The sequence below is a fragment of the Callospermophilus lateralis genome, chromosome 11 (assembly GCF_048772815.1).
Source record: "Callospermophilus lateralis isolate mCalLat2 chromosome 11, mCalLat2.hap1, whole genome shotgun sequence".
Taxonomy (NCBI): domain Eukaryota; kingdom Metazoa; phylum Chordata; class Mammalia; order Rodentia; family Sciuridae; genus Callospermophilus; species Callospermophilus lateralis.
This window is the reverse complement of record NC_135315.1, coordinates 59915208-59928334: the sequence shown is the minus strand read 5'-3', so window position 1 is coordinate 59928334 and position 13127 is coordinate 59915208. Positions and strand designations below refer to the sequence as shown.

The following is a 13127-nucleotide window of genomic DNA, read 5'->3' as shown; positions in this document are numbered from 1 at the left end:
ATCTGTGAGGCACTGGGTTCAATCCTTAGCACTACATAAAAATAAATAAAATAATAAAGGTATTGTGTTTAACTACAACTAAAAAGTAAATATTTTTTAAAAAAGCAGCATAGCATGGGGGAGGTAACTTGAGTATTATCTTCCGTTTAAAATATTTCATAATTTTAAAAGTTTTTAAAATTTTTGTAAAGAAATCAAACCACTATAGTGGATGATTTTTAAGGGTAACTTATGATTCTCACAGCTCTGACTATAAATTGTACATACACTTGCTGTGGTCCATGTTTTCCCTTCCTGGGTAATAAAATCCTTAAGTTAATCTGGGGATTTTGACCTTTGCAATGATGAACACAACACCTGGCAGTACCTATGAAATAAGTATTTGACAAACAACTAAATAAACCTCTTGATGCAAACTTCTGCATATAGTTAGTACTTAGTACTACTCAACTGCTAAAGGAACCAGATCTTCTAGCTTCTCTGATCTATTCTTTCATACTCAAATCATGGTTTTCATCTAACACTTTTGTGTAATTTCTCTCGTAGATTTTCTGGTACACTTTACTATTCCAAAGAACACTGACTAAGTTATAGTATAAATCTGCATTATAGTATAAGTTATACTTAGTTATAGTATAAATCTGCATTCTAGTTCCTTTATAAAAAATTCTTTCTATATATTTATGAAGCTTGTTCCTGAACTTACTCCTGAATGTATTTCCTAAAAGACTCCAATCTTAGGTTTTGTTCTTAAATGAGTTATTCCTTTAATTCCTTCCCTTAAAGTTAATTTTACTTATTATGATGGCTTCTCTCTTTTTTTCTGTTTGGATACAAAATTTGAGATAATTTCTTATAAAACTTTCATGTAACTTCAGCATCCAAAATTGTTTTATAGATTACTGAACAGATCTTAGAAAGGCAAGTGAGTAATTCTAAGAACTCAAACAACTAAATAAAATGCCCATTTGAAAAGGTGTCCTACACAAGAAAGTGTGATACACAGGTTAAAAAATGCTAATTTAGCAAATTAAGAAATATAATGTGTACAAGTAGAAAAATTCTCACATGAGTGGTCTGACGAGATGTTGTGTGGTACCAAAACAAAGTCATCCGTGTCACAAGAAGAGTTCTTGCTACTAGTACTGGCAGAATCTTTAGACACTTGTAGATAGCTGGGAGGACCCAATGGTGGGGAGGATAAGTTTTCTTCCTGAATATGCTGCATATCTGGAAGGGACTAAAATTAACAACATAAAATTAAAACTGGCCTAATAATCAAATGCAAGTCAGAACAGCCATTAGACTAAGGAATTTTTTTTTTTTTTTCATGAAATGGGGCACAAAGTTGAATAAAAAAATCTCTCTGGAAAGTTTTTCTTTTAGAAAAGCACAGTTTAGAAGTATTGCCATAAAGACTTCTAAAATATTTTCCAAAAATGATACTTAAAAATACAACTTATCACATGTACCTATCTGCCTCTTGTGAAGCCTTTGAGGTGAATTTTTAATCACTGAAATAGCTCCTGCCCAAGCTTGTGGCCCAGCAAAGCAGATACTCAGTAACTATTCATTTAATTACACAAAATGTCCAGGGACTTTAAATTAATCACATCTTGCAAACAAAAACAAGTTCTAAATCTGCCGAGAAGAAAACATTATAAACAGGAAGTCAGAGACTAACATATTATGTAAGATAAAATAGATAAATCAATAAGGGTAACTATTTTAGACTAGAAATTCATTTACACTCACAGAAAAAAATATTGGAAAACTTTACAGGTGTGGGTGTGTTACTTTTGTTTGTATTTTGTTATGAGGTGAGGTAGTTTGTGGAAGACAGGTCAGGAAGAGAAGAAAAGCAGAGAAATCTATTTAAGCAAATACTTAGGTATCACTAGCTATGTACTTTTCAGCAATTGCCTCAATCAAGTTCTCTCGTGATAGCTCTGAATGTCTTGATTATACAATGGTTTTCTAAAAAATTGAATTTGCACTACATCATGCTGTTAACATCAAGCTTTAAATGCCCAATTTATTCCTGGTGCTCCTCTGAATATCACCATGCAATGAAATCAGTCTCAAAGCACCTTATTACTTCCTTTTCTGTATGTGACATACGTAAAATCTTTTTGAAGACTTTATATCTGAAGGTAATAAGAAAAGGCAAGAGGAGTTCAAAGCTTTCCACTTGTTATCTAACTCCAGCCTTATTCTGAACTCCCTTTTGCATCTAACTAAACAAAACCTCAGATGGTTAAGTAATTTTCCTGAGACCATATAACTAAAAGGCAGTCGAGTTTTGACTGCAAGTATCAAAACTCCACAATTTCTTGACAGTGAGTTAAGCAAGAACTTTCTCAATTTCTTTCCCTGCTATTAATGAAAGTATCTACATCTACAAATGGTCCTCTCATTTCTCATCTTCACAGAAGAGATGCTCCCCTTTTATTCAAAACTAATCTTTCCACCTGGTCTTGCTCCTCATTCCACCACCCATGCCAACTCCCCAAGGACACAGATCAGCTCCTGACATTTTCACCCTCTCTGCTGATTCTGGCTTTTTGTACCTCTACACATAAATATGTTTAATTTTCTCACATCTCAAATGTAAATCCCCAAGGAGAGCTAGAGTTCCTTCAGTGGTTCACATTTCTATCACTTCTTATATGGGGGGGTTCCTGTCTATTATACCATCTTTTTGCTAATTCATTCATTAAAAACTCAGCTCAAACAATACTCTCTTTAGACAAGCCCTCCTGAATCCTCAGTCTGATTATAATGCCCCTAATCCTTATTCCCACCTTTCCTTTCGTTGTTGTTGTTGTTTTGTGTGTGTGTGTGTGTGTGTGTGTGTGTGTGAGAGAGAGAGAGAGAGAGAGAGAGAGAGAAAGGGGGGAGAGAGAAAGATAGATAAATAGATACTGGGAATTGAACCTGGGACTACACTTACACTAGGCAAGTACTCTATCATATGCTACAGCCCCAGCCCTCTGTTTTTCTTAACGATATTTCTTGAAATTATTTTTACCGACTCAAATTCCTTAACGCTTATATATCCCTTAATCTATCATAATCCATTTTTTGTCTTCAACTCTCCAATAAAACTGTCTTTATTAAGCTTACAAATACTGTCAATACTTTACCACAAAAGTACTTAACTTTCTTCCCCCTCACCCCAGAGCCCTGCTCTTATTTTTCCTCCTACTTCATGGAGACCCCTCCTTTATCTCTATTTATTTATATATTTATTTTTACTTGGTGCTGAGGATCAAACCCAGTGCCTCATCCGTGCAAGGCAAGAGCTCTACCACTGAGCTACAGCCACAGCCCTCTTTGTCTCTTTTGTGAGTACATTTTCTCATTTGTCTCTTGAAAACCAGAAGAAAAATACAGAACTTCTCAGGGCTCTCCCACCCTTCAGTCCTTACTTTGTATCTTTATCCTACTGACTAGTCTTCTCTCCCCAACTTCAACTATCAAGTACTTCACATGGTGCTGGTGTGACTGTTTTAAATTCTAACAAATTTAAATGCAAGTCCCCAAGGAGAGCTAGAGTTCCTTCAGTGGTTCACATTTCTATCACTTATTATATGGGGGTTCCTGTCTATTTATTATACCATCTTTTTGCTAATTCATTCATTAAAAACTCAGCTCAAACAATACTCTCTTTAGACAAGCCCTCCTGAATCCTCAGTCTGATTATGATGCCCCTAATCCTTATTCCCACAGGCAATTGAGGTTTATATACCTTGGTGGAATTGGGAATTAGACCCAGGGTCTCATGCATGCTAGGCAAGTGCTCTGTCACTGAGCAATGTCCCTAGTTTTTTTATTTATCTATTTTATCTATCTATCTATCTATCTATCTATTTATTGGTGGTACTGGGGAGTGAACCCAGAGGCACTCTACTACTGAGCTACATCCCCTTTTATTTTTTGAGACAGGGTCTCACTAAGTTGCTCAGGCTGGCCTCCAATTTATGGTCCTCCTGCCTTAGCTTCTCAAATAGCTAGGATTACAGGCATGTACCACTATGCCCAGCCCCTTGCTCTGTATGTATATACTATGTATGTATGTATATGCATTTATACATATAATTTTTATGTATAATTTACACACACACACACACACACACACACACACACACGACTGACTTACCTACCTACTGTCACCCAATTAAATTTTTTAAAAAACCCTTAATGGTGGTGGTTATATGTGAAAAGGGCCTATCCCATAGTAATTTTAAGTTTTATTATAAAGTATATATTTGACACAATGTGATACATAATATGAAAAGCAAATTAATTAATGAATTAAATAAACAAACCAAAAAAAAAAAAAAAACCTGCAAGCAAAGGTTAACCAGACCTAGTTCCACAGGAGAACATCCAGACTCAGTTCTCTAAGTGGCCAGTTCAAAGTTACCAGTGAGAAAGCAGTGGGGCCAGGATGAGGCCAGTCTACCAGGCTCCAGATAAAGTTTTGTATGTCAATACACTTCCTCTACCTTTCTCCCTGACAAGCTCCAAATCCAGAGTAGCTTTCTTTGTTTTTCTTGTGTTCTTCAAATATTCCAGACTGACATAGGAAATATACAAAGTTCTTTCTCCTCTCTTAATTTTTCACCTTCACAGGAATATAAAGTAAGTCTTACTAATACATCCACTTTTGGTTTGGATTTACAGGGTTCTACAAGAAAAGTTTTTGCCAGTTTCAAGATTTGTCTGTTAGCAATAGGTTACTTTCCCATCTGCTTTAACTAGGAACTACTAGATTTCACTGAAAAATAATAACATCTGTCATTACTGCTTGAGTACTTACTGTATACTACACACTGTAGTAAGGGCTTAAGCCTGTTTATCCTTAAAGAACCCTATTAAGGAAGTAAATTATACTCGTTTCGCATACGAGGAGGGCTCAGAGAAATTAAGGTCCTTGTCCTAGTTACTATACCAAGTAGGAACTCCCAAACTCTATGCTTTTAAACCTGAGTTGTCTCAACTGGCTAACCACAAAATTACTTCCTTTTATGGCTTCTCCACCATTCTGCCAACAGAATTCAAGAAATTCATGTCTGTCAGGCTAACCTGAAAAATATTCACAATAGCTGACACAGAGCCTTGGACCTTCAGCTGTGTAAAAGTCTCAAGGTCACAGGCTGCAACACAGATTTGGAGGAAGGGTCAATTAAAAAAAAAAAAAAAAAAGAACATAAGAGAGCTAAGTAAAACCCTAGGAGAGGCTAGAGTTGTAGCTCAGTAGTAGAGCATTTGCCTAGCACATGTGAGGCACTGGTTTGATCCTCAGCAACACAGAAAAATAAATAAGTAAAATAAAAGTGTTATGTCCAGCTACAACTAAAAATATTTTTAAAAAATAAAATAACACCCTAGCAGAGTACAGTAAGAAGTGGTGACAGCATACAGCATACTACAGGGACATAGCCACAACAATGTTTATAGAAGCACAATTCACAATAGCTAAACTGTGGCGCCAACCCAGATGCCCTTCAGTGGATGAATGGATTAAAAAAAATGTGGCATAAATACACAATGGAATATTATTCAGCAATAAAAAAGAATAAAATCATGGCATTTGCAGGTAAATGGATGGTGTTGGAGAAGATAATGCTAAGTGAAGTTAGCCAATCCCAAAAAAACAAATGCCGAATGTTTTTTCTGATATAAAGAGGCTGACTCATAGTGGGACAGAGAGGGGGTTGCATGGGAGGAATAGATGAATTCTAGATAGGGCAGAGGGAAGGGAGGGAAAGGGATTGGGCAGGGGATTAGCAAGGATGGTGGAATGTGATGACATCGTTATCCAAAGTACATGTATGAAGACATGAATTGTTGTCAACACACTTTATATACAACCAGAGAAATGAAAAATTGTGCTGTATATGTGTAATAAGAGTTGTAATGCATTACGCTGTCATTTTTTTTTTTAAATCAATAAAAATAAATAAATAAGAAGTGGTGACCAGAGTAATCAGAAGTCCTAAAGATCAGGACAAAGTACTTAAACTGGAGGGAACAGAGTCATGGAAGAAATGGCTTGGGAACTTAAGAAGAAAAGAGGTTTGAGAAGAAACTTTAAGGGGTCAGTAATCACAATCAAACCAATAAAAATATGACTCCAAGGTCACTACTCCACACTAGAAATCCTATATAATCCCAACATTTATAGTATGCAGGTAAAACAAATATTTATTGCTTATTCACCTGTAATGGGTAGTCTTTCTTTGCAAGTATCATCACCAAAATCCTATAGAGTATAAAAAGGTGGTAGTACTGTGCTCAGTGTTCAGAGGAAATGGCCCAGAGAGGTAATATTTTTTGCTGAAGCTACACAGTGAAGAAAGGAAAGAGGTTCAAAAATAGGTCCACTTGATCCAACTCTAACACTTTCTCTTAAACTTCAGCTTAATTAGTAAACACTAATTAAAAAAAAAAAAAAAAAAAGAGTCTCCAGAGCAAGCTCCATTTGTGAATAAATGCAATAGCACTAATTCTGGAATTATTTCTAATAAAATGGGAACTTACTGGTGGAGAAGCAAAGCGACAAGACGGAGAACTGCCACAGGAGTTTCCAGGGACAGAACCAGCATACACAGGCACTGGGACTGGACAAGCTGGGGAATAAACACAGCCAAAGAGCTATATCATACTATAGTACATTACAAGCCCTGCCTAATAGAATAAGCTGTCAAAATTACTACATCTTTGTGTTAATCAAAAATTTGCATTCAACTACTTACTTAATTAGTAAGCTGCCATGGAGACAACTAAAAATTACTAGATCTTTTTCAACTTGGATATGGATAGAAAAACAACTGTATTTTGTAATACAAAATACTAATTTTTTTATTAGCTTACATTTACTCTTTAAGTAAAAAAATGAAAAAACAAAGAGTACTCACATTTTTTTACTGGAACCTGCTCTAGAAAAGGATGGCTAAAAAATGCTTCTGCAAGGAAAAATGAGAATATAATCTTTAAACAGACATTAATCAATGATAGCACAAAGGAGACAGGCAAGAAGGAATGGAATTATGCTGGAGCCAAAAAGTGATACTAAACAGTAATCTGAATCCACAAGAAGAAATGAAGAATACCAAGAATGATAGATATACAGATTTTTCACTATTTTTTTCTTTCTTCCCTTAACTTCTGAAAAAGACATAAAACTATATAAAGCAATAGCTATAATACCACACTGTTGAGATTATAACATAGATGTGACATATGTGACAATTACAGAATAAAGGGAGGAAGGAATGGAGCAATATCAGAAAAACAAAGTTTTAATATTTACTGGGATTCAGCTAGTATTTATATGAAATAGACTACGCTAACTTACGATGCATACTGTAATCGCTAAAGCAACCATGACTCAACAGCATTCAAAAAAGAGAATCAATAAAGGAACTTAAACGCTATACTAGAAATCAATCTATTTAATATGTATCACCCCATCAGCTGACAACTCTCAAAAATAAACCCCAAATCTTTCCTCCGTAATTCAAGTGGCTTCTGACAGCTGCACTTAGATATCTAATGATTATCTTAAATGTAACATATCCAGCTGGAACCCCTCTTTTGGTCCCCATAGTCTTGCCCTATCCATAATCTTCCCTAACTCTGTAACTAACAACTCCACCCTTACAGCTGTTCTGGCCAAAATCCTCAGAGTTGTTGCTGAATATTTTCTTTGTTTCACACCCCACATTCAAATCATCAGTAAACACTGTTGCCTCTGCCCTCAGAAAAACGCAGAACCCAGCTTCTTCTCACAACTTCCACCACTATTATACCAGCCTAAGCTCCATTTTGTCTCACTTGGGTAACCAAGAATGTCCTGAAGAGTCTCCCAACCTCTGACCTTCTCCTCATACACAGTCCATGCTCAAGAAGCAGCCAGATTTATCCTTTTAAAAACATTAGTCAGATCAATTTCCCTCAACTCAAAACCTTCCAATGGCTCCCATTACACTTTAGAGAAAAGCCTGTCTTTAGCCGCTTTCTAGTTGTTCCTCAAGCTTCCATGCATGCTCTCTACTCTAAAACTTTGAATGGGCTATTCACTCTGCCTGAACAGCTCTTCCCATACCTATCCTCATAGCTCACACTCATTTCAAGTTGATCAAATTATTTAAATGCCACTTTCTCACTTCTGACCTTAAAATTTCAATCCTCTATCCCTATTATTCTTAGTACCTTGAGGACTATGAGAATAATAGTCCTCTAATATAGTATGCAATTATAGTTTATAATTTGTTTGTCTCCCCCCCAATAGAATATATGCTAATGAGGACAGAAATTTTCTTTAAATTTGTTTATCTCAGTACCTAGATTATAATAAAGACTCAATAAATATCTACAAAATTAGTGAAAGAAAATAAAGAGGGGCAGAATAATAAAATGATAAAAAAAGAAAATTTAAATTTACTGTAATTTGCAGAATACAACAGACACCAGTATGGCAGTATGTAAAAACGTGGATGTGTAACCGATGTGATTCTGCAATCTGTATACGGGATAAAAATGGGGAGTTCATAACCCACTTGAATCAAATGTATGAAACATGATATGTCAAGAGCTTTGTAATGTTTTGAACAACTAATAAAAAAAAAATAAATAAATAAATCAACTGTAATTTTCTTCTGACATCTTTATAGTATCAACTTTCAATCTCTTCAGAGTACATAAAAATAAAATTAGAAAGCACACAAAATTTGAAACTATTACTTACCAAAATCCATTCTGTCTTTTTGGTTTCTCTGAAGCAAACCCAAAAGGAGATTAGCCAAATAAGGTGATGTTTCTCTAGGAATACTGGGGAAAAGGAAAAAAACAACCTAAGTGGTAAGTTTATTTATATTAAATACATTATTTTTGCCTTCATTATGGCAAATATGGAAAATGTATATGCAGTTTCACAAATACAAAAAGACCACAGCAGAGCATAATATTTTGGTGGGAGAGGGTAGAGCATTACAATAGCCCTTGAGAAATAACATCAATTGTGACTATTATTGTTATTGGTTTAGAGAATTTACAAGAATAAAGCACTCCAGAAGCACAACACAAACATCTCTGAGTTTTAACACAACTTGCACAAATAGTTACTATGAAGCTCTCTATTAGAAAAAGAGCCACATCCAGTTTTGTCTGGAAAGGGGCAGAGCTTAAATAAGTACAAGTAAGAATATAATATCTTTGGGGCTGAGGTTGTGGCTCAGCGATAGAGTGCTTGCCTAGCACACGCGAGGCCCTGGGTTCAATCCTCAGCACCATATAAAAATAAATAAATAAAGATATTGTGCCCAATTAAAAAATATTTTTTAAAAAAAAGAATATAATTCTTTAATATGAAAATGGCAAAGCAATGAAAAAATGAGTAACAGTAATATAGCAATAATGAAATAAAATACAAAAGAATATTAAGGCAAATAAAAAAAAAAAGATAGCTAGCTTTGCTGGGGGTATAATTCAGAGGTAGAGCACTTGCCTAGCTTGCAAGGAGCTCTGGATTCAATACCCAACATCAAAAGGAGAAGAAAACAGCCAATTTCACTAATGAAGAGAATAATGCAAATTAAATTAATATCTACTTGGTCCTACTCCATTTATGAGGCATCAAGTCTGGAAATTCAACATTACATGTTGGTAAAAATGTGAAGAAAGGGGCTGGGGCTGAGGCTCAGTGGCAGTGGGCTTGCCTAGCACGTGTGAGGCACTGGGTTTGAGCCTTAGCACCACATAAAAAAATAAACAAAATAAAGGCATGATGTCCAGCTACAACTAGAAAAAAAATTTTTTTAATAATCTTTAAAAATGTGAGGAAAAAAGCTTACATGGCTATTTCATCTGGGATAGCCTATTTGGAAAGCATACCTTTCAGTCCAATAATTCTATTTCTAGGAATCCATCCTAAAGAAATGCACAATGATATTGTGTACATACAAGTGCACGCCACACACACACACACACACACACACACATTCACTAAAGCGTGCTTGTAGCAACCAAAAAATGAAAACAACAAGGACCTGATTAAATAAAATATGGAACACCTAACTATAGGACTCTAGATTGCCATTCAAAAGGATGCAGTATCTCTCTATATACTGTCATTAAATGTACATACTAATGTATATAGTAAGAAATACTAAAGTTTCAGAACAATTCATAAAATACAGTGTAACTTGTCTTGAACTATATGTGTATGTGTAAATATACTCATAAATGAGCAAACATGTATAAAAAAAACTCCCACATAAAAGATTCAGAAAGACTCAGAGCAAACTCTCGTTAATCCTACAGAACAGGGCAAAGCATAGACAGGAATTTACTTTCCACTTTATGCACATTTATTCTGTCTGCCTCCCCACAAAGAACACATTTAAAACTTCTGTAATTTTTTGTCTTAAATTTACTTTATATTTAAAAAACAAAAAATAAAATGGTCCAGCACTATAAGTACCTCCACTGTGTTAGCAATTTTCTAATTTCCTGCCATAACATCACTGTCAATTGAAAAAACACTCACAGAAATACATAAAACACCTAAGGTTCAAATAAATAACACAATGCTCACAAAGAGTTAAATTCTAAATAAAACACCTAGGGTTCAAATAAATAACACAATGCTCACAAAGAGTAAAACTCAATGTAATCTAAATACATACCTAGGCATTAAGCTCCTGTTTTTTTCATAAAACATCCTTAGGTCTTGAGGACTATTGGCCTGTTAAAAGAAAGAAGGGTGGGGAGCTTAGTTTTCTGACAAAAGTGGTGATGTGGGAGGGGATTGTAGAACTTCCAAATCATATGATCAATATTTGTATTCTTGAGAACTAGAATTTACGGGCTGGGGATGTGGCTCAAGCGGTAGCGCGCTCGCCTAGCATGCGTGCGGCCCGGGTTCGATCCTCAGCACCACATACCAACAAAGATGTTGTGTCCGCCAATGACTAAAAAATAAATATTAAGATTCTCTCTCTCTCTCTCCCTCTCTCACTCTCTCTTTAAAAAAAAAAAAAAAAAAAAAAGAGAACTAGAATTTTAACTTGAAAGCCTTGAATTGCTGAAGGATTAGTCATTAAGGAACTGTGCAAATTCTACACATGGATATACTGTACCTTTTCTAAAGACAAACTGTTAAAGTTAAAAATTGTTATTCTAGGGCTGGGAATGAAACTCTGGAATTACACCTGCCTAGCATGTGCAATGTCCTAGGTTAGATTCCCAGCACTGCAAAACAAACAAGCAAACAAAAAAATCTACTATTCTGGAGGTTACATGGTCTACCCAAAAGGTAAATTATTATTGTGTAAAATAGAAGTGTATTTAACTCTCAAAGAATTCAAAGATTGTTGTGAGGATTAAATAAGATAACCTGGTTTCACTGATTTTGTTTAAAACATTTTGGGCAAATAATTTCACTTTGTTCCAAGTTTTCAGATTAAAAAAATCTTTGTAACTAAGAAATTATAACATCGCAATATGAACTCAACAAAATTCATCATCATTATTATCTGTAAGGCCACTTCTTTACAGGATGGTAGGGAAAAAGAAAAACCCAAAGTAATTTACATAAAAACCTCAACAATTAACTCCCTCTCACCCAGCATTGTCAGAATTGGAGATAGGATTTCCAAGGATCTCCCAGATGAGCTCCAATCCTCACATGGATTCTAGGACCCCAAAACCAGACTAAGCAGAAAGTGCTTTTGTCAATATTCACACCCACCTCCCACCACTGCTAGACTCCAGCCAGTTTTCTCTAGCCTGGAAAACATCCTCCAGCTTTCATGCCCAGTCTAATTACAAAAGGCAGGCAGATAAATGAAAAGCAAAAGATGTTCTAGCTCACCATAGCAGTTTCTTCCTGAAACAAAATCAAAGTAAGTCACAAAGGATCCAAAAACACTGCTTTCAAGGTATTCATTTTATAAGTCAAAGGCAACTACAAAATGAGAAGATTCCAAAACTGAGGACATAAAGAAAAAAATCAGGCTACCTGAAAAGGTGGTTTTCCAACTAGGCATTGATATATCACTGTTCCTATGCTCCACAAGTCTGCCTTAGCATCATAATGTTGAGACATAATAACTTCAGGAGCCTGAATATAGAAAATTGAAGAAACATGAATGAATGTTAAATACATAATTAACATACATGTATTAGTTGATTGGCTATGGTCACAGTTGTAACTACTTAAAAAATTAACACACTGTGGTATTTCTCTAATCAAATGAGACACTGCAATGAATTTAGATTGACATAATTATGAGGTCTTGAGATTTGCTAGTAAATCTCAAAAATAATGCTACATGAAAAGGAGAAACAAATATTTCTACATATTATGATGGACGCAAAGTACAGTAAAAGTATTAAAATAAGAAGGAAAAATACACACCAATTATAGTACAGAACAAAGATTCCCTCAAAGTTATGAGAAGTGGAGTGTAGGTAATGAGATTAGGGAGAAGGTAATTGGGTTGTCTGAAATATTTTAATTTCTAAACAAAGCTCAAGCCAAACATGGCAAAATATTAACTTCATTAAATATGGATGGTAGGTTCACACGCATATGCTACATTTTTCCCTACATTTTTCCTGCATTTTGAAAGTTTTTCCAATTACAGAAAAACTATGATGTAAAACACAATAATAAAATGTATCTTAATGGGCTGGGGTTGTGGCTCGTGGGTAAAGTATTCACCTTGCACGTGAGAGAGCCTGGGTTCAATCCTCAGCACCACATAAAAATAAATAAATAAAAATAAAGGTATTGTGTCCAACTATAACTAAAAAATAAATATTTAAAAAAATAAAATGAATCTTAAAAGCAAAGGCTTTTCTCTCTTTTCTCTACTACTTGTTACAGGTATTTTTCCCACTTCTCATAAAATAAAGAGATAGGGGTATACCACACTAGCCCAATTAGAAGAATATAAACCTATCTTATATATAGAACAGGAACAGACATTTATTTACGTCACATAATTCTGAAGTTCCAGAATTAGGTTATTTCTAAACTTAATATTTCACATTAGGTCTATACATATAGCTCAGCAATAGAGCACTTGCCTAGCATATACATACGGGGCCCT

The 13127-nt window shown here is 35.0% G+C and overlaps 1 protein-coding gene across 1 annotated transcript in view; it reads right to left on the bottom strand.

Moving 5' to 3' along the window:
- Nucleotides 1-13127, bottom strand: part of Ulk2 (unc-51 like autophagy activating kinase 2) — a 102757-nt gene that overhangs the window by 64618 nt on the left and 25012 nt on the right. Inside the window, exons 8-13 of the mRNA XM_076870209.1 lie at nt 12032-12133; nt 10698-10756; nt 8759-8841; nt 6927-6974; nt 6550-6638; nt 1069-1240 (exon numbers count right to left, since the gene is read on the bottom strand). Of these exons, the coding sequence (XP_076726324.1) occupies nt 1069-1240; nt 6550-6638; nt 6927-6974; nt 8759-8841; nt 10698-10756; nt 12032-12133 (553 nt within the window). The remainder of the gene's footprint in view (nt 1-1068; nt 1241-6549; nt 6639-6926; nt 6975-8758; nt 8842-10697; nt 10757-12031; nt 12134-13127) is intronic.